Genomic DNA, 21,338 nt, shown 5'->3' with positions numbered 1-21,338 from the left:
TGGGGATATTCGGCTCCAAAATGTTCCAGAACACTCCTACATCAGTGGCCATCGAATTACATAGGATAAAGCAAAATTCACGTGGAAAACAATAACCAGCAGCACTGCTAGGCTCACCGTGTGGTCTTCTGAAACTGCGTTCCGCTCCGGTCCGCGGTGAGTTTTTACGACAAATTGTAAATTCACACGCGAGCGTCAGAAAATGTAAGCGTCTTATCTTTTATAGTTTATCATCTATACTTTTATCCGACACGTGTTATTTTTTTGTACGCTTACGTTCTTACAGGGCAAATATTTATGTGTGGTTACATATTTGTGGTCATATGTGGTTTTCTTTCTTATATTTCATGAGCCGACATTTTGTTGTGTACCGTCATGCATCCTGTCACATACGACGCTGAAAGTGGTCGGTCATCTCCGGCGCCCTTACACCCCGGAAACCGACGCTCCAAACCGACGACTGGAGTACACACTTTGACGTCTTCACAAGAACGACTGCTGCGACAGTAGCCTGTTCGTGCAGACATTTCCCTTCAGGACAACCTGCAGGAAAAAAAAACTTTCGACCAGAGGTCTTTTGAAATAACCCCATATCCTAAATTTTGAGCTACCACTTTCAGCGCCAAATGTGCGACCTGATGGCCGATGTAACTTTCGAAATGAATTATTTATTTTAATCCGTCTGATCACAATATTTAAAGTTTCTTATAATTAAGATAATAAAATATCATTGATGTTCCATATCGATTGATCGATTTACATTTCGGAACATTTACACAACATGTTTCGGTTTTTATAAAACCATCATCAGGTGTAAAATATATCTAAGAACTTAAAACTCAATTATGATTTCTGTAGTATTTTGGTGATGTTTCATTACGTTTGTTTTTCCATTTTTTGGGCGAAGGTGTTGTTTTTCTTAAATGTTATTAGATGTACATATCGGCCAAAGATGTAGGAGTGAGTGTCCCGATATGTCCAGGAGTACTAGTGTCTTCGATGATGGTTTTATAAAAACCGAAACATGTTGTGTAAATGTTCCGAAATGTAAATCGATCAATCGATATGGAACATCAATGATATTTTATTATCTTAATTATAAGAAATTTTGAATATTGTGATCAGACGGATTAAAATAAATAATTGTTATAATATTCACAATATGACGCAATTACACTATCTTTCCAAATGAAACAAACCGCTCACTTCTCTTGTTGCAGAATCTGAAGAACCAGATCATGACGACAAACCTGTGGGTAGAGCAATCCTGGTACGACTACAAACTGCGCTGGGAGCCCAAAGAATACGGGGGGGTGCAGATGCTCCATGTTCCCTCGGACCACATCTGGAGACCGGACATCGTCCTCTACAATAAGTGAGTCCTGTTGCTGCGGTGCTGGACGGCCTCGTGTCACGTGGCAAACAATAGACGAGTGCGATTGTTCCGTTGCCTCGTTATTTACAAACCTGTTGAGCCATTTGATGTATCAAACATGTGGACACAAGGTGGCACAACTGTCCACAGACGCATTTCAACTCACGTTTTCTTATCGGTAGATTTGTAACGCGTCTGCAGTAAATCATAAGTTTCTCCTGGTTACACATCGTTCAAAATGTTGGCAGTCCTGCGCTAGATCACCCCTCAAAGAATCTGTAAGAAATTTAATATTCAGTTGTTGGTTTTCTGGATTCGTTTCCACTGGCTTCAAATTACGTAAAGACGCGGCGTTATGAGGTGTTTGTTTTTACTGCGTACAAAATTGCGATTGCTAACATGTGCTGAGATTTAATTTATAGCGCAAACCGTATTTTAAATAATAAACAAGTAGGTCCGTGATAAAATCTGCGGAAGTATTTTAAATTTATGTGTTCAAAAATTTAATCAGATATGATATGAATGTTACCTTTTTTGCCCTTATCTTCGTGCGATTTTGTACTGAACGTTACGGACAGACGGACTCAGAAATCACAATAAGGTCCTCAGTGCGCACATAAGACTAGAAATTTGGTAGTTACATTCTAAAAAAAAAAAAGCGATCATTGAACGACGTATTTCCTTTCAGATTGTCAATTCCATTGAACAGAGGCTTTCATCCGAAAATTTAGAGTTGGCGACCCTACACCAATATCTTTTAGCGTGATTGATCTGTTGTTCCGAAGAGTAATGTTTGAGATGGAGAGGCAAGTCTCCTATGCAGCTTTAAATCCTATATCATTTTGAAGGAACATAGATGACTCATGTGATTATGTGTCTTTTTCACTATGAAGGAGACATTTATAAACACTTGTACGTTTAAGTTGTTTATTTATGGTCAGAATCTAGTAATAAAATGAGTCCAGGACTTAAGTCACTTTACCAGGAAACTGACTGTTTTTTTATATTATTTAAAGTTTTACAATTATATTAGTGTTCCCTAGGTGGATTATTTGTTTTTATTTATATTTCTTCATTTTTTGCTCTGTGTTAATATTGTTTCTATTTTGGGTTTGCCTGTACTTGGCAGTTACATTTAATACTGTACATGTATAAGTTTAGTTAATCCGTTTGTTTACTATTATCCATTATTATTTCATTATTATTGTATGTATTATCTGTGTTTGCCTGTTATTGGCTTATTGCTGTTGGCAAACACGTAAATAAATTAATTGAATTGAATTGAAAATACTTCCGGTGATTGAAAGCATTCGAATAGTCCGACGTGCGCCCCTCTTGCATTGCGGTAGATATCAAGACTGCATTTTGTCTGTGCCCAAACACTTCCAGGCATTTCTGATGTGATTTCAATAGCCCATTGCGTCTAACGGCCTCCATAGACTGTCATACTTTATCTCCAGGAAAAGAAGTCAAGTTGTATTAAATCGTGGGATGTAGAAAGCCATGAAATAGGTCCACCTCTCCCCATCCAACAGCCTGGAAACTTTCCATTTAGCCCAGAGCAGTTAGAACAAAGTTGCTAATTGGGGCTGTGCTCCATCTTGTTAGAAAACAGCTTTCTCTTCTCCTAGTTATGAGAAAAGCGAAGTTTTCGAGCGTAGCCAATAAGTACCGACCGAGCACTTAATTCCATGTGACACCAGCGCCTTGATACATAGGCTACACCGCAGAAGAAACTTTAGCGTGTGTTAGGCTCGTTCGCAGATTACACGTTTCTACAAAATACCAAATCTTTCGAAATCCTTGCGTACGAAATATTCACGATGATTTCTTCATCAGATTTTATTCTTTAGAATTCCTTAATTTGAGTCAGCGTCGTTAAATTGCCGGCGAAAATGTCGACGGTATTTATTATTTATTTATTTAGTGTTCTGTCTGACGACAGGTCCATATGAACAGGATCCTTCCATCCTTTTCTCGGACTGGGACCTGTTCATATATGTTCTTGGCAGATGATCCAGAAGTGGTTTGCCATTGCCTTCTTCTGTGTGTGAATGGAGTAATTGTTGGGATGCCACGGAGGAAAACTCCGTGTTGCCTAGACCACGGCCTTGCCCAACACAAGTTATAAATTCGGGCACCGCCGGGAATCGAACCCGAGACCCCAGGATTACAAGGCCAGCGTTCTAACCGCTAGACCACCTCATCTTATTATTATTTAGTGTTCTGTCTGACGACAGGTCCATATGAACAGGATCCTTCCATCCTTTTCTCGGACTGGGACCTGTTCATATACGTTCTTGGCAGATGATCCAGAAGTGGTTTGCCATTGCCTTCTTCTGTGTGTGAATGGAGTAATTGTTGGGATGCCACGGAGGAAAACTCCGTGTTGCCTAGACCACGGCCTTGCCCAACACAAGTTATAAATTCGGGCACCGCCGGGAATCGAACCCTGGACCCCTGGATTACAAGGCCAGCGTTCTAACAGCTGGACCACCTCATCTTATTATTATTTAGTGTTCTGTCTGACGACAGGTCCATATGAACAGGATCCTTCCATCCTTTTCTCGGACTGGGACCTGTTCATACACGTTCTTGGCAGATGATCCAGAAGTGGTTTGCCATTGCCTTCTTCTGTGTGTGAATGGAGTAATTGTTGGGATGCCACGGAGAAACCGGGGAAACCCCCGGAGGAAAACTCCGTGTTGCCTAGACCCAACACAAGTTATAAATTCGGGCACCGCCGGGAATCGAACCCGAGACCCCAGGATTACAAGGCCAACGTTCGAACCGCTAGACCACCGTGGCTGTTGGTGGTATCTAGATAACGAATTGTAAACGCGTAATTTTCGATAAAATGAGTGATGGGCGACTTATGTTGGGAATTTCAGTGTGTGTGCTCTTCTTTCAGAAACAGCAGACAACTCTCTGTCATTCGGAACATTAACAGACGAGAGAAGTGTCAATACTTGTTCTGATATGTCAGATGCCAAAACTTATGTTTTGTCTTGTCTGTAGGAAATTTCTGTTGGATCGTTGGTAAATTTGTTCTACAACATGGAGCAGTTACTGATCTCCTAATACAGGATGTACCAAACAGATGTATACACATCATAATACGGAATACTAGCCTTGCGTGAATACACCTTTTTAAATCATCCTGTAGGCAGAAAATAGGGGCGGAGCGTTTGTGTTGACCATGTTTTCCGTGTCCTCCGGGCCAACATTAAAAAATGATACATAAAAAGTCCTTTGTCTCACGTCCTTGGTTCATTGTTACTCCATCCACTGGAACAGAGCAGAAGCGATCAGATAAAATGCTTCGTGTGCCAGGCATCGTTACGCTCGCCGTCTTCATAAATAACAATTAGTCGGCTCATCCCTCATCACTGAAGATGGAGACAGTACGTTTTTTTTTTAAAACATACATGTCTACTTACGAGGTCACTTGGCACTGCAGTCTAGAAAAACATCGTTGCTTTAATTATGATTTGTTTCACGACGTCGTCGGTAGATCGAATGATAGAATCCGGAAGGGACTGAGGTAAACCACGAAATTATCCGGTATCCGAATCCACATTTTAACAAGGGATCCCCCTAATTAAAATAAATGCACACAGTATATTTCCAAAGTTGTTACAGGCTTACTTAACATGTATCTTCACCCCTATGCGTGCTGCACTGACCGCCCTATCATCCTTTAATTTATCAGACTAATATTATTTTGGGATATTACGAATTATGAAACTCTTTATTATCATCATTATCCTGTTAACTTTTCGTCTCCCAGGTTTAAATATTATCCTTAACAGTTTGTTCTTATTCAGCGACCTTTGGGCTTCCATAGTAACGGGAATTCGGATAGATGGTGTCAGGTGGCCCGTAGGATGATCATGAATGCGAGGCGAGAGTGGTGAAGCTGGGAGCTATCGTGACCTATTTCAAAACAGAATCTGGGCGTTCGCCTGGGGAGACTCAGTCAATCGATGACGAGGTCTTGCGAATACGAAGCAGGAACTGTTTCCAACTGCACCCAAACGTTAGATGAAGTTTCCGGATATGATAAATGGTGTTTCGTTAAATATGTATCATGGCATGGGCAGGGTTTGCTCGGGATGATGGCGTGTCTTGTCTCATGTTGCTGGCTTTCGTATTCTTCGTGAGGGAGACTTTTAAACGTGTTCATGCACAGTAATCGCATAGACCAAAGCGAAATATTAAACTATGAAGCACGAAGTTTGCGTAAATAATATTTAAAAATTGGGTCCGTACCGCAAAGAAAACACCACACTTCATCATTACAAAGACCAGCTGGCTAAGTTTATTCGGAGAAGTAATCGCTGTTTATTCTGATAATTACAGGAAACTCATAAACATGCTTTGTGCGCAGAATTGAGTTACTGGATGTTACAGAGGGCGAAGGTCGCTGTCTTTTGGGTCGTTGAGGCTTGCAGTTTGGTAGAAGTTTGGAGATGTTTACTGCCTTCATCGTCAGGGAAATTAGCTGCACTGATGATAGCTACAGAAAGTACCTCTGAAACGTCGGTAAACATCTACTACACTGCACGACACAACAACCCAGAAGACTACCCTCATTTCTTGGTTGTCCTAAGAAAACTTAAACGCGCTTCGCGGATGGCGTGTCAGATGTTTATATTCCGTGATAAAATATTAACACTGTATGTGCTTATTTTTAAACCGATAAGCCTTTTTAGTTGGATGTAGTTATAGAAACTGAAGTCTTTTCGTCTTTTCCAGGACACACTTTAAAAATTGAACGTAGAAACACCTTTTCAAAATACTCTTCAGAACTAACGTCATGTTTAAACTTTTTTCTCTCTTCAACAAGACGATGTCGTGTGTGATTTTTATGATGCTCGTTTCCTGTTAATTGATTTTCCCCCTCTCCCCCCCAAATTAATTATAAATTTCACATTCAAAACGCCTTTAGTTCCTGGTAAGTGCAGCTACCTGGTTTACGCCTTGGATGAAGTCTGTAACCTTGTGAGTTGATTTATAGAGTGAGGCTATTAATGTTTAAAGCCACTAACAGAGAATTTAATTAAACTGAAGCAACTTAACCGACGTTTAGCACGAGGAACAAGGGCTTGTTCAAGTAATCGTAAACCGAATTGGAAATTACAATTAATGTTAAAAGTGCTCCGTGTCAGTACCCGAAGGCCCATCGCCGTGTTTGCAGTAGCTCGCCATTGGATCATCTTTTGAGCCAGATAAATCCAATACACGCCCTCTTGCTCTTTCAAGATCTATCTCAATACTAAATGTCTCACATTCTGTTTCTTAAATATCCATTTTAATATTATTTTTAATTTTTTTTCGTAGTTAATATTAGATTATATTCAGCTTGAAAAGGTTAATCTTGAAACTGCATTAAATTTGTAAATGAATTTTATTAAGTCACAGTATAATTCGTAACAATCAGCAAGATATTTTTGTTTCATACAGTCCATTATTTTGCTTAAATGCTTTAATGAGTTAGCTTCCCTCTAGCATGTACCGCCGATGAGTTCCTTCGTGTTCATCTCGCTTGAGGAAACGGTGACGATCGATAAAGGCAACATCGAGATTCCATATCGACAACAAATTCTCCGTCTCCTTCTGTCACGTTGTGAACCACCTTCGTTACGTAATCACAATAAAGCCGACGTGATTAATTCTCGGGCGTAAGGAGAATGTGAGGATGCTGTGTTTACACGCGGTGTTAGCCCCAAAGCCATCTTGTAATATAAATATCTAATCTTGTAAACAATATTAGTGCACGCAATAAAATGTTCTGTATCAGGAATGGTCGAAAGACACTTCTGGGAAAATATGGTCTATCGGAATGTTGAGTCTGGGCGAGACAGTAAAACTGAATTGGCCATTTGGGGTTCCCCTTCAGTATAATTCCGTATCGTAAATCTCGGTAGGTAAGGCGGCCTCCCACATCAGAAGAGGCGTGTTTTCTGGCTAGTGATGTGCACTCAGGGACACTTCGCACCGAATACTCACTCCGATTTCTCTGCGAGATCAATCTATTACAGCTTCGGTCGGGACGTCCCGCACCTCCGCTCAGACACTTACTCAGAGTGACCAACTTGTGTTTTTTTTTGGGGGGGGGGGTTACGATAAACATCCACTCAATGTTACCACCTCCTGACTCTCAGATCGTACATAAATTATAAATGATGTAACTTCAGTTTCACTGGCTGAGAATGGATACAATAAATGACCCTCAACCTTTGTGTTTACACCGCCAGGCATTATTAATTTTTTTATAAAAAGCGACTTTAGTTCCACACAGCCGGGCAATACGTAAAATTAAAACACTGTCGCGTTGACCTCTCTGCGTTTCGCTATTGATTTATATGCTATTGCCATCCTGCCGCAATGCCAGCTCCAGAGCGCCTCGATCGTGACTGAGGAAAACCTTGAGTTCACGCATGTGTCGGGAGTATGTCCTTGTAAACGTAATACTGTTGTTATATTTAGCTTGGTTTGAATCTGGGATAGCACAGACTTATGCAGGTTAATTAACGCTTAGGTAAAAATCATTACGTTTATTAACGTTGAACGAATCGTGTAGCAAGCCCGCATAGCTCTGTGAAACGAAATGCGAAGATTTTTTTATGTAGTTTGAATCTATAGTCGCGGAAAAACCGATTCAGCAGATGAAAGCTCTTAAATCAAAGAGCGTGTCATGTTCGTCTCGGAACTTTAAAAAAAAAACACTTTCCGCTTATCAAAATGGACAGGCAAATAAGGACGATATTGAAATCTGCCGATCCTTGTGACCCGTTATCAATCACGGCAACGACATGCCTAATATGAAATCTGCTTACAAGGCTGTACACGAACACCTCGTCTTCCCTCGTTCAACCACCGTCTTCCTTCCCTGATTTTGTCGATAATGAGACATGCTTGAGAGGGTGGAATCTCCTAATCCCCCGTCTCTGAGCACATATAAAAGCCTGTCTGTCATTTCTTGCAAGTGACTGAGTAACTGTGCTTAGGTACAGACATTTTAAAGAAATATTTTATTTTTACCTTGCGTGGCAATATTAAATCGGTACTTAATTTTGAAGTTATGGTCTTTCCTGTTGTTTTACCAGTCACGAGAGACAGTGATGGGCAGAAAAATGGCATAGCTAATTGTGGGAATCAGTTATCGCCACGTATTTGCAGAACTAAGACCATCGCCCTGATGATTGAGGCGGTAAGCACCTCTGGAAAGTCGGTCAGTTCCTGCGAGACTACATGACGCAAATTCTCGGCGAATAATCAACCTCTAATAGAGACGCTTTTATAATTGTATTCCTTGATATTATTATTGTTTATCTGCTTGGAGGATTTGAGGTTTTCACGGTAGTGAGTCTGAAGATGGCTGTCTTAATTTTTCGTCTGCTTATGTTACGTCACACCGGCCTCTTCCGACAGAGTGAGAGCGAAATTTTGGTTGATTGTATGGGTTTATAATTTGTAATTTTCTTGTCTTTTCTCGTTTTATGGCCCTGTCAAAGTAACGGTGTCTGTGTAATGTTTCGTAAGTCCTTGCCCGTTGATTTTCACGGCTGGAATTCATGTGTTGATTGTAGATTGTTTTCCAACGTTTCGGCAGACATTGCGGTTTCCATCTTCAGGGTTATTATGTGTGGGTGTGAGTTTCCTCTCCCCTGCTCGCCCAATCACTCTGTTGTCTTCTTTAGCAAATCTTTATAGTGGCTTTCAAATTCCCTTACGTACTTATTCATAATTACCTTCTCATCTGTCTCGAATCTACTTAAGCTTCACAGTTGATATGACGGCTTTGAATTACACGAAATGTGTTAATCACGAAAATAATCTTGAGTTCCAGTAGATGATACCGCCTGATAGTCCACAACACGCCATGTACTGCTGTTAGAGATGTTGCCGCCCTACACGGGGATGTCAGTACCAAATGTTTTATTTTATGTGTTATTCTGTTGCAGAAGTTTTACATGTTTTTGAAAGCAGTAATAATCGTCTGGTTTAGAAATCTGTTACGTCTGAAAACAAACTCACAATTCCTACTAAATAGAAACCTGTGATTATAGAATCTAGTTCTGTCACTCACCACGGGAGTTTGAACTCGTTTTCAGTGGGGTACTCACGTCTCTCCTGACATTAACTTACTTAGCCTTTAACATCAGAATCATCACCAGTCACATTAATATACTCGTCTTACATTACATTATTTTAACTGCTAGTAGTTTGTGAGATTTAAGGTTCTCACAGCGACGAATCTTCTGGAATCTTGCGCAGTGTAGTCTCGACGTCTCAGAGGTGTTTCCTGCTTCCATCATCAGGGCGATGACTATTAGGGATTTTTTTTCGGAGGACATGGATTTGATTCATCTGACTCAGAACTGGGGCCGATGGCATGGTTTTGTGAACACGGCAATGAACATTCTCTTTTTATTAAGCGAGGACTCTCTTAGCTAGCTGAGCGCGCTGTTAACGTCTCAAGGAGGAATCTGCTTCACGGGGTTAGTTTGCAATACTGTTTGTATGTTAGTGTTAGTGTCTGTGTATATCACAAAATGTTTTACCTTTCTCTTCGTAATATTCAGAGGGTTGAGCATTATTTACAATTTAATAAAAGCAGAATTTTAGAAAGATAGAAAAAAAGGTCCTTGTAAGTGCCTAAATTAATAATTAAAAATGCTTTCCATTTTGTTTCCTCAATGATTAGTGTAATTTATTATTATGTAGGCTTTCACAATTACAAATGACCAAATCTGTGTATTTTGAGTTCCACGACATTTGATTACCTTCAGACGAACTTTGTGCCCATGATAGATAAAAATTACGACTTTCAATTGTCTGTGTTAATCAAAACTGTGCCTTTAATGGGCCTTTATTACAGTTGGATATTCTGCGAAATTATCTTAGTAATCTCCTGCGTTTCACATTAATTATTATTCTTCAGATTTATTTATGTGTTAGGCTGTTTGATTTTAAATTTCATTTTGGACAAGTCCATTGTTTTTGTTTCACTTATACAATCTGTTAGTTGTCCTTAAGCTTCCCTTAAGATAATCCTGATAGTTTTCCTTCTTTTGACGAATATTCATCCTTTGAATTTCTTCTCGGCTTTAATAATAATTTGTCCTTCTCATTGAAGTGTGTCTTCGGTTTCCGTCGATCATATTTAGTGAGCCCAGAGATGTCCCCCAGAAGCGGAACTCGATTGTTTGGCCTCAGTCTGTGTGTTGTTGTTTTTCTCCACCCACAGCGCTGACGGCAACTTCGAGGTTACCCTGGCGACGAAGGCTACGATCTACCATCAGGGACTGGTGGAGTGGAAACCGCCAGCCATTTACAAGTCGTCTTGTGAAATAGACGTAGAATATTTCCCCTTTGACGAGCAAACCTGCGTTTTGAAATTCGGTAGTTGGACCTATGACGGCTTCAAGGTAAGGGAGCGACGCGGTGTGACATCATCTCTGTCTCTTTGCTCCATCTTTATTCTCCTTCTTCTTCTTTCACGTTCGCCTGTGAAGAGTTCGGTATTCGGACCTGCCAAGTCGCCAGATGTATGCGAGAATTTTTAATTTACATGTGCTTAGTTTCAAAGCACAAGGAAAACTTTGCTGCTTTATATATTTCGTAAAAAAAAAACAAGTTGTACGTATAATTTTTAAAGAAATTTTGTGTTTATGATCACTAATGTCCAGTTATCTATCTCAAGCCCATTGTGGAAGTGTTCCGAGTATAAAATGTTTTCGAGTCTTCGTGCCACCAAAATTCCCGCTGTGGATGGAGTACGTCGTAATAAAAGCTTTTCGTTGTTACGAGAAATACAGAATTAAATAATACTTTCGTGTAACCATGAGTAATAAATAATTCTCTTTTGTGACGTTTGTGAGAGTTACTGATATTTAAACAGAACGGTCCGTGGAATTATTCATATCATTCGTTAAATTTGTGTAAATAGGTTTACGTACGTCTTCATAGAAGTTGCCTGGAAGGGGTATGAAATTTTATTCCATTCTTTATTATGTTACGTTACAATTATTCTTCGATTATAAATTTATTCACATTTTACTTGCGAAATCCATTATCTCATTCTGAAATTTTGATAAAACTTATCAGATTTACGCTGTGTTCTTTGGGTAAGAGTCTGATTATTTCACGATGGTAATTAATCACTCTACAGACTTGGCCGTTTCGTTGTACCAAACTTTTCTTGGACTAAACTAATATTGTGTTTGCATTTGCCCTGTGACCCGCACATACTTCGCCAGGCGCCAGCACTTCGTGTATCTCCGGCAATCTTCGTTTCCTCCTCGTGTTAGACGAATGATGGTGATGTAATGGTGGCTGATGGTATTGTTGCTTACAGCGCCGACGGCAGCTACGAAGTGACGATAAAAACCAAGGCCACCGTGTACTTCAATGGCCTCGTGGTGTGGCAACCGCCAGCCGTGTATAAATCCTCGTGTGCAATCGATGTCGAATTTTTCCCATACGACGTACAGACGTGCGTTTTGAAGTTAGGAAGTTGGACCTATGACGGGTTTAAGGTGACGATCAAAAATTTTCTGAATGGCAACACAAAGATTTCAACAAATTACCAAGAAAAGCATCTACTCCGTTCGCATTCGCCTGTTTGTTCGTTGACAGTGTTGGTAACAAAATGCAAAAGAATTTACCCACAGCCTTGAAAGTTGTAACGCACTTACCACGCGGATGCCTTGAATTGAACGTGTGTCTTAATGGCAGGTAAACTTTTACGGGTCCTTTGTAAGCAATGTAAATAAAAGAAACTGCACTTTCTTATGTTTTGAATATTTTTAAGTTAAACGGTGAGATCTGTATCAGAAATTTGTGTTTTAATGCGAATTAAAATAGAAATATTGTTTAAATTGAAATAGACATGAAGTTCAAAAGTAAGTATAAAGTTTAGAAAATTTTGTGGCAAATGCTTTAAATAAATTACAGGATTAGAGTTCATATTTAATTTGCAGTAAAATAAAATGTAAATTCAAGGGTAATTCTTTTTCCTAATGTTATCAACACTATATTCGTTTATGAGAAACTTAGAAACAGAAATGTAGGTTTATCTCCCTGGTTTTACGTTCCTTCTATTGTATACGTGGGAAAGGTATAAAATTATCCGGGAATAAACTTTTTTTTAAAAAAAACTCTGCCTGGCGTTAGCACCAAGTGGCAAATCCCTACTTAATATAACTTTCTAATAATTCCATAAACACACTGAAACATTTCTAACAATAACGATTTTAATATTTGAGAAATGCGACCGTCTAGAAATTTAAAACTGTTTAACACGAACAACTTATGACTACAGTAATAATTAAAATTTAAAGGGTCGTTGAAATAAAACACAATATAATTGTATAAGTGTGAAAGCCTGGTCGTATGAAGTGCAATATAAAACCTTGTCCATTTTCTTGCCATGCTTTTAGTATATGCATGGAGGAACTTACCTTTCTTGCCTGATGCATGGCTTGTTTTCCTTATACACCCTGCTTCACACTGCCTACAACCCCCCACAAGAAACGAAACAGGTAAATGTGATACTGTGTTACAATTTAATAATACCAATCTTTGATAAAAGAAACAGATTTCCACTTACTAATCTGGTTCTAAACATAAGCCATAAACATAACACACTCTTAGCTTTACATAATTAGTAATAAAACGTAAGGTTCTGTCTAAATAGGCGAATGATAAGTTTAGAACTCCATAATTTTTCTGTGATTTAATTAATTTAACTTACTGAAGTTACAGTTTAATAAATCATTCATTATATTCTACTGATAACGAGAAGAGACCAAATCCAATCAGTTATAGGAAGTAAGTAGATTTGTAGTTTTCTTTAGAAGTTTTACAGTTGAATGTGGAGAGATCTAACGATACGAGGTGCGATCGGAAAGTTTCAAGACTGCGCGTATAAAAACCCGTACACTTATCTCAGGTATTAAATTCATCCATCACCCTCGAACTAGTTCCCCTGGGAGTGAACACGACGATCCCAGCGCCGCTGCCAGCCTGGAAGCATCCCTGGAAATCTTTCTTTGTCAGCCTGTCAAGCACCATCTGCGATTCTGCCTGAATCTCTTCTATCGTCTCAAATCTCCTTCCCTTTAGCTGAATTTTCATCTTTGGGAAGAGGAAGAAGTCACACGGAGCTTAGAAAGGAAGTTAGGGTCGGTTCTTGCAAGATCTTTGAGCTCCTGACAAACGAGAAGTCGATTCTGCTTCTGGTCCTCAGACAGGAGCCTTGGCACAAACTTGGCTGCGATGCGTCGCATGTGGAGTTCTTCCTTTAGAATTAGCTGACAGGTCCCATAGCCTATCCCAACAATGTCGCACAAGTCATTGATGGTACGAAGTCGATCTTCGTGAATGGCCTGCCGAATCTTCGTAACATTTTCGGGCGTTGTGCTCGAAGATGGTCGTCCAGAACGCTCGTCATCATCGACAGAGGTTCGGCCATTTTTAAAACGTGAATGCCACACAAAAGTTTGTGCACGACCCATTGCGGACTCCCCAAATGCTTGCTTTAGCATTTCATAGGTTTCCGTAGCCGTTTTGGCGAGTCTTTGGCAAGAGATTCAGGCAGAATCGCAGATGGTGCTTGACAGGCTGACAAAGAAAGATTTCCAGGGATGCTTCCAGGCTTGGCAGCGGCGCTGGGATCGTTGTGTTCACTCCCAGGGGAACTACTTCGAGGGTGATGGATGAATTTAATACCTGAGATAAGTGTACTGGTTTTTATACGCGCAGTCTTGAAACCTTCCGATCGCACCTCGTATTATACACCCCCCCAAAAAAAATATTTCCTTCATTTATCTATAAAGATAAAATATAGTCTTTGTTAAGTGACGTATAAAGACGTCGAAACTTCATAATACGTAGGTTAAGATTTCAGAAAGTCCCGAAATAATATCTCAAGATCTCGAAAGTAAAAGAGTTCAAACAGAATTCTGTAAATATTTCAGAGAAATTGGATTGTGTGTAGAGGTCAGTAACTTCTGCACAAAGGAAGACGCATTTCATCCTTCTCGGACGTGCTCAGAATATTTCTCAAGAGGAGAAGTTTCTTTTTCTTCGAAAATGTTGCGTGAAGAACTCATATCACATGGCATCACTTTCTTTCGCCGTGTATTTATATCCGTGAAATAACTGACTGTCGTCTTATATCTTGTAAGCTCGTGCTCGCGGACTGAGACGGCTACAAACTTCACCTACTCCAGTCTTTCTATAAAGCGGAACAAACTATATATATATATCTTCGTGCTAAAAAGTTGATATTTAAGATTTATAAATGCAAAGGAAGAAAATAGCGGATATTTATAGGTCTGTGTGAGAATTTCAAATTGAATGTGTGATTGTTTAGGCAGCGTTTTTGAAGAAAGTCGGTGATATCCAAATCTTCTCCATAAAACAGAATGTTTCTTACGTAAATCGTATTTCTAAAAAAAAAAAAAAAAACAGCGCGTCGTTTAAAGCAAGGCCTTTAAAATTTATAATCATCTTTATAATTTTCGAAGATTAGGAAAGTATTGAATGCTTGCCATAGCATCGTCTGTTACAACAGTCTTTGCTGAAGCACATAACTGACCTGGTCCAGGAAGTAACTGGATCGTGTAGAATTTGCTGAATTTTGGGGAGTTTTAGGTGTTTTTTTATATGAGGCATCAAATAATTTCAGTTCACGTCTTTAGTTTGTAATTATTTAAGTCGTTTATCCTCCTCCACGGCAAGGGATCTCGCAGTTGTTTTGAAGCCTAGATGAAGACGGTTTTGACAGTAATGTCAGTCGGGAACATAAGTTGAATTGTGAAATGGTACTAAAAGGGCGAGGTTCATAACAGTTATAGTATAATATAATATCATATCACACCGAATAGGGACTGGGTTTAATACGAGGTATTTAATTCACATAATATTATAATGTCGGGAATTAAATTATTGGAACAAAACAGTGAAACGTAAAACGTATTGAATATAACAAAATAGCACAACTCTCAAACCAAAAAACATGCAGCTAAATATCTCTGATAACTCAGAGTTGACTTTAGGACAATAATATTTAGTGATGTAAAGAATTTCAGTATTCGAAAGTCACTATTTATTGTTAACGTGTTTAAACTTATCCCATATTTTGCTGTAAACACATTAATACACATTTATTTACCTTGAAGTTTCTATTTAGTCTTATAATACAGTACTTTAATCTTGTAAATAGATTTTAGTGGTGCTTTATTTCGCCATGGCTGTTTTAGTTGTCTAGGAAACTGTACTGGGCGTTGGATTCTCGATTGTTTTCTTGAAGCTACAATGAAATAGACGATCATCTTCCATTGCGTGCATTTTATGGAGGATTGTGTAGTCTTATTTTAAATTTTCAGTTGTAACTCCCGAGTTGTTACTTGTATAGGCGATTACCGTTTCTGTAAATATTTTACTTGCATCATTATTTTAGAATATCTTAGTTCTCTGTGATAATATTGTAGTACTAGTAAGGGCTGCTGTTTTGAAATTGTATTCGTTGTTTGTTCTTTCGATACTGTTTAAGACTTTTCAAATAGCAATTTTCTCTCGCAAATCATTATTATTTTTGAGATGAGAAAGTTTTATAAAAAGATTTTTGAATACAAATAATTTTGTATTTTTTAAACAATTTTTGTAAATAATATTTTTCCTATTTTTTTTTCAAGACAGACTCTGTTCTCATAAAAATTGAGATTTTTTCAATACGAAAATTTTATACCTTTTCCATGGACGATCAGGGAGGTTTCAAGCTGGAAATGTGTCGTGTTAGTGACGGCGGTGGCCATGATGTTCACAGGAACCTGTGATTTCACAGAGCAGTGCAGTCTTTATGTGAACCCCCAGACGAAAGCTTTTGAATGTGGTATGCGCCAGTAACTGCAAACTGTCACATGGCCTCCGCGTAGATTTGTCAGTCTGTGTGTGCTTGTTGCGTGCGGAACACCCGCACTTCGTGTGTTGCATGTTGACGTATTGCTGGTTTCAAAAAAATACAAATCTGTCTTCTGTATCAGTCCACAAAACAGAAAATTCGGGACACAGTCTTATACGGCCATAGGTACACTTTATATTTACCCGTTAAATATAAAAAAGAAACATTAGATTTTGCATGCAAATTCAGAAATGTTAACCCTTTGAAGTTGAAACTCACCTAAATATTTAAGAATTCAGCCCGTACCGCGAAGAAAACACAATACTTCACCATTACTAATAAGAGTTGGTTGATGCCAATGAAATAATTTCTGTTTATTCTCAGAATTATGCGATTGTGAGAAAAATGCAGAATTATTAATTGTTAGAGTAGATGGTACATATAATTGCCTCTGGGTCTTAAAGACTTAAAACAGGTCACACTACAATATTTCAGCTATCCAAATATTACTTCTTCGAGAGAGAGAGAGAGATTCTAGGATATTTGTATTAAACAAAACTAAGATAACTGTTTTCTACAGCAGCATTGGCAACGTTAGTAACTAATTTATGACGTTGCAAATTAAATGTTTATTTTGGTGGATTATATCTGAACGTAGTTGTGCAAACGTCTAACAGTTTTACGTAATGCACTTATTCTGTCTAGTCGCTGTTTAAGTAACGTGGAAGGCGAAGTTATGATCGTCATAGGAATAATTTAAATTTAAATACAACTTTTAGGTAAAATTTTCATAACCACAGTCTCTGTGGAATCTAAGTTTAAATTTTTACAATGACAAACTTCGTAATGCTTATATTAAACATATGAAGTACAGAGATGGTAAAGTTGCGTCATATTGTGATATAATAAGTATATATTAAATCTTGCCCGTCTAATCACAATAAATTCTTATTAAATATTAAAATATTACAATAATTAACATTTAAAATATTTAAAATTTTAAATGATGTTCTTTATCGAAATATTCGATTTATATTAAAATGAAAAATGATGATCTAATTTAAATCGAATATTTCGATAAAGAACATCATTTAATATTTTAAATATTTTAAATGTTAATTATTGTAATATTTTAATATTTAATAAGAATTTATTGTGATTAGACGGACAAGATTTAATATATATGAAGTACAAATATAAAAACTCTCAAAATCCTGAAGTATATCTTGGCAATATTTATGATAGCATTAAGATAAATAAATAATGTTGTAAATATTAATGTCGAACGTCTTTAAAGTATACTTTTGAAAAGAGGGCATTTGAAATTAACTCTTAGTTAAAATTGCTTTCATTTTCGCCTTCATTGAAGTTAGGATATTGTGAGAGAAACTAAGGTCCAATTCGTGTTTTCTGAGTTGAACAAAACCCGGTAGAAGTTTCAGTCCTTCAATATGTGTGATCTTTGTCATGTCCCATATTCCATCTCCGTGATCTTAACATTGTTTCCTTACTATTTCTTGACGCTAGGGGCGCTGCGGTATCGAACATAGTTGGAGTTTGTTGTGAACTTTGTGACGTCAAAGGAAGATCCAATATTGCGCTCCCGGTTTGGAACAATTAACAGTGGAATACAAAGAGGAAATGGATCTGTTTCAATAAATAACGTTTCAGTTTTGATTGAAACGTCTGTTTGTTATTCAACTTTGAATTTTTGTTATTTACAGAGAGATAGGGAGCCGATCATTTCAGACAGGGTTTTTTGTATAGGTTTTAATTATAAAGTTTCAGAATTCATTACAAATCCGCGTTTCTATAGAAATTGCTTGCTTTTATATAATCTGAAAACATGTCATTCCTATTTAAATATAAAATCATTATCAGTTTATAGTCATGAAACCATACACACATTTTATATAGTGTAAAATATGGATTTGTTTGCTTTGTTAGTAATGGTGTTGAACATTTGGGATCTGCTACAGTAGTAAAACATTTCTAGATGTGTTTCTTCTCTATTGGTTTATGGCGGCCGACAAATTCTACTTAGCGTTGTAGTATATCTTATTTTATCAGAACTGCGAAAAATATGTAGTCCTAATACGCTGTCGAAAGTGAGGTTAGAGTTACAGATCAAGGATACAACAATTTATATTGTAAAATATAATTATTGCATAATTTTGACTTCGTTCGTGAATACAGTAAATATTTTGGCCACTTTAATTGTTGTGAGTTATTTGAACGATGTGCATACCAGCGTTTGTAATGCAAATAAATATGTTTAGACTTGCTAGTTATAATGGAGACGAAAAATGCACACAGAATTTTAGTCGTAAAACCAGAAGGGAAAACACGACTTGGGAAACTTAGGTGGAGATAGAAAGATAATATTGAAACGGATCTTATTGAAATAGCATATGTGGGCGTGGACTGGGTTCAACCTGATGAAGATAGTGGCCGGGACGTGGTCTTTTGAATACGGTATTGGACCTTGGAGTGCCATAAAACGCGGGAAATTTCTTTAATTTCTGAATGATTTTATCAAATTTTAAAGGATTATGCTCAGTGTAGGCCTGATTAAATAGTTGAATTGCTTATTATGATAAACGTCTGTGTCTTTTTTGCGAATAGTGATATATTATTATACTTTAATTCTTATATACTACTATAGGGTGCAGAGTAGTTGCAGGGTTATTTATAAATAATATAAGAAAAGTAACCTAAACAGGAAAAAACTTTCAAATTAATAATAATTCCGTTAAGGGTGGACTGACTGCGACAGGTGAGTGTCATGTCTGCTCGTTGTTGGTGTGCTTGTGCGCATGCGTATCGATGTATTGTCGGACAGAATTGACGACTTGTTCTGTGTAAGTGTGTATGTGTATTTTGATCGAATACATTAAAGGAAATGTAAGTATTATGTGTACGCATGTTCTGCTTGTTTATAGTAAGCAGTATTTTGTTAAAATAAAATAAAACTAATTACTTTGCATTATTATCACAAACACAGTCGCCTTTTGGTTCAACCTGCGTTTATTTTTAACAGTTTTGTGTAGATTTAAACCTTAAATATGAACTGTCAGTTCAAGATGGCCGTCTTTTGGGTTTCTCCGCCGTATAGTCTGGTAGATGTTTACCGACGTTTCAGACGTCCTTGCTGTTACTATTATCAGGGTGATCTCTTTGATGATGGAGGCAGCAAGCACCTCGTGGTCTTCTGGAATGATGGCAAGTGGTCTTGTAAATCAGTGTTTCTCAACTTTTATTGTACTCTGAACCCCTCCCCTAAAATTTTCTCATTAGTATTGTTATTGATCTAGTAGAAGGTGAACTTGCAGCAAGGTATCATAAGAAATACAAGAATAAAATCTACTCCACTCGCGGAATGTTTAGGCAAAACCTGCGAACATTGATAAACATTGTTGTACGTGACTGCCATGATCCCCGTTTGAACAATTATTAGAACCCCAAAATCTCCTAGTATGGCCCGCCATTGATACGCATTTCTTTATTTAAACTTTCTCCACCACACATGGATTTTATCCTGCATGGTGTTATTTGACTGGCATGTGAAGGTTTTACCATTGTCACGTCAGCCACGTTAACCTCTCACTCTCAGTCGGTGTTACAGCTCTCTGTATAGGGGTATTTTTACACGCTTTTAGAACTTATGTTATAAAATAATCTCCCTACTAACTATAAACCATTTTTTAGACTTATTTCCTTGCGTGTGTGTGGTGATTTAAATATTTTGTTATCTATTTCAGTGGTATTCAACCTTTTTTGGTTCGCGTACCCCCAGATATAATTTCTCTTCAACTTTGTACCCCCAAAGTTGTTGGTGTATAATTCAAGTTATAGATAGTATATAATCTACATCTAAAATAAATTAAATAAATTACATTACTGATTATTCAGTGTTTATCATAAAATAATATATGTATTTTTTTTAAATTTTACGTACCCCATAAGATGTCTTCGCGTACCCCCAGATATAATTTCTCTTCAATTTTGTACCCCCAAAGTTGTTGGTGTATAATTCAAGTTATACATAGTATATAATCTACATCTAAAATAAATTAAATAAATTACATTACTGATTATTCAGTGTTTCTCATAAAATAATATATGTATTTTTTTTAAATTTTACGTACCCCATAAGATGTCTTCGCGTACCCCCAGATATAATTTCTCTTCAATTTTGTACCCCCAAAGTTGTTGGTGTATAATTCAAGTTATACATAGTATATAATCTACATCTAAAATAAATTAAATAAATTACATTACTGATTATTCAGTGTTTATCATAAAATAATATATGTATTTTTTTTAAATTTTACGTACCCCATAAGATGTCTTCGCGTACCCCCAGATATAATTTCTCTTCAATTTTGTACCCCCAAAGTTGTTGGTGTATAATTCAAGTTATACATAGTATATAATCTACATCTAAAATAAATTAAATAAATTACATTACTGATTATTCAGTGTTTCTCATAAAATAATATATGTATTTTTTTTAAATTTTACGTACCCCATAAGATGTCTTCGCGTACCCCCAGATATAATTTCTCTTCAATTTTGTACCCCCAAAGTTGTTGGTGTATAATTCAAGTTATACATAGTATATAATCTACATCTAAAATAAATTAAATAAATTACATTACTGATTATTCAGTGTTTATCATAAAATAATATATGTATTTTTTTTAAATTTTACGTACCCCATAAGATGTCTTCGCGTACCCCCAGATATAATTTCTCTTCAATTTTGTACCCCCAAAGTTGTTGGTGTATAATTCAAGTTATACATAGTATATAATCTACATCTAAAATAAATTAAATAAATTACATTACTGATTATTCAGTGTTTATCATAAAATAATATATGTATTTTTTTTAAATTTTACGTACCCCATAAGATGTCTTCGCGTACCCCAGGTTGAATACCACTGATCTAGAGTGTAGTCGAGTGTAAGAGATCGAACACAGCCATGTTCTTGAATTATAATAATACAAACATATTTTAACCTAGAAATTATACGACCACTT

The 21,338-nt window shown here is 37.2% G+C and overlaps 1 protein-coding gene across 5 annotated transcripts in view; it reads left to right on the top strand.

The window, feature by feature from the left end:
• nAChRalpha4 (nicotinic acetylcholine receptor alpha4) overlaps positions 1 to 21,338 on the top strand; it is a 62,128-nt gene that overhangs the window by 28,669 nt on the left and 12,121 nt on the right. For 3 of the 5 annotated variants that reach the window (XM_022061744.2, XM_087342709.1, XM_087342708.1), the window contains 2 exons: positions 1,221 to 1,375; positions 10,632 to 10,812. In XM_022061744.2, the coding sequence (XP_021917436.2) occupies positions 1,221 to 1,375; positions 10,632 to 10,812 (336 nt within the window). Of the gene's footprint in view, positions 1 to 1,220; positions 1,376 to 10,631; positions 10,813 to 11,741; positions 11,923 to 21,338 lie in introns of those variants that run through there. The other 2 variants (XM_087342707.1, XM_087342710.1) reach the window with 2 other exon arrangements.

This window comes from Zootermopsis nevadensis, unplaced genomic scaffold (genome assembly GCF_977971745.1).
Source record: "Zootermopsis nevadensis isolate Lab colony 2312 unplaced genomic scaffold, Znev_1.0 Znev_ptg000004l, whole genome shotgun sequence".
In the NCBI taxonomy this organism is placed as follows: Eukaryota; Metazoa; Arthropoda; class Insecta; order Blattodea; family Termopsidae; genus Zootermopsis; species Zootermopsis nevadensis.
The sequence above is the reverse complement of the archived record's forward strand: the minus strand, read 5'-3'. Positions and strand labels throughout refer to the sequence as shown.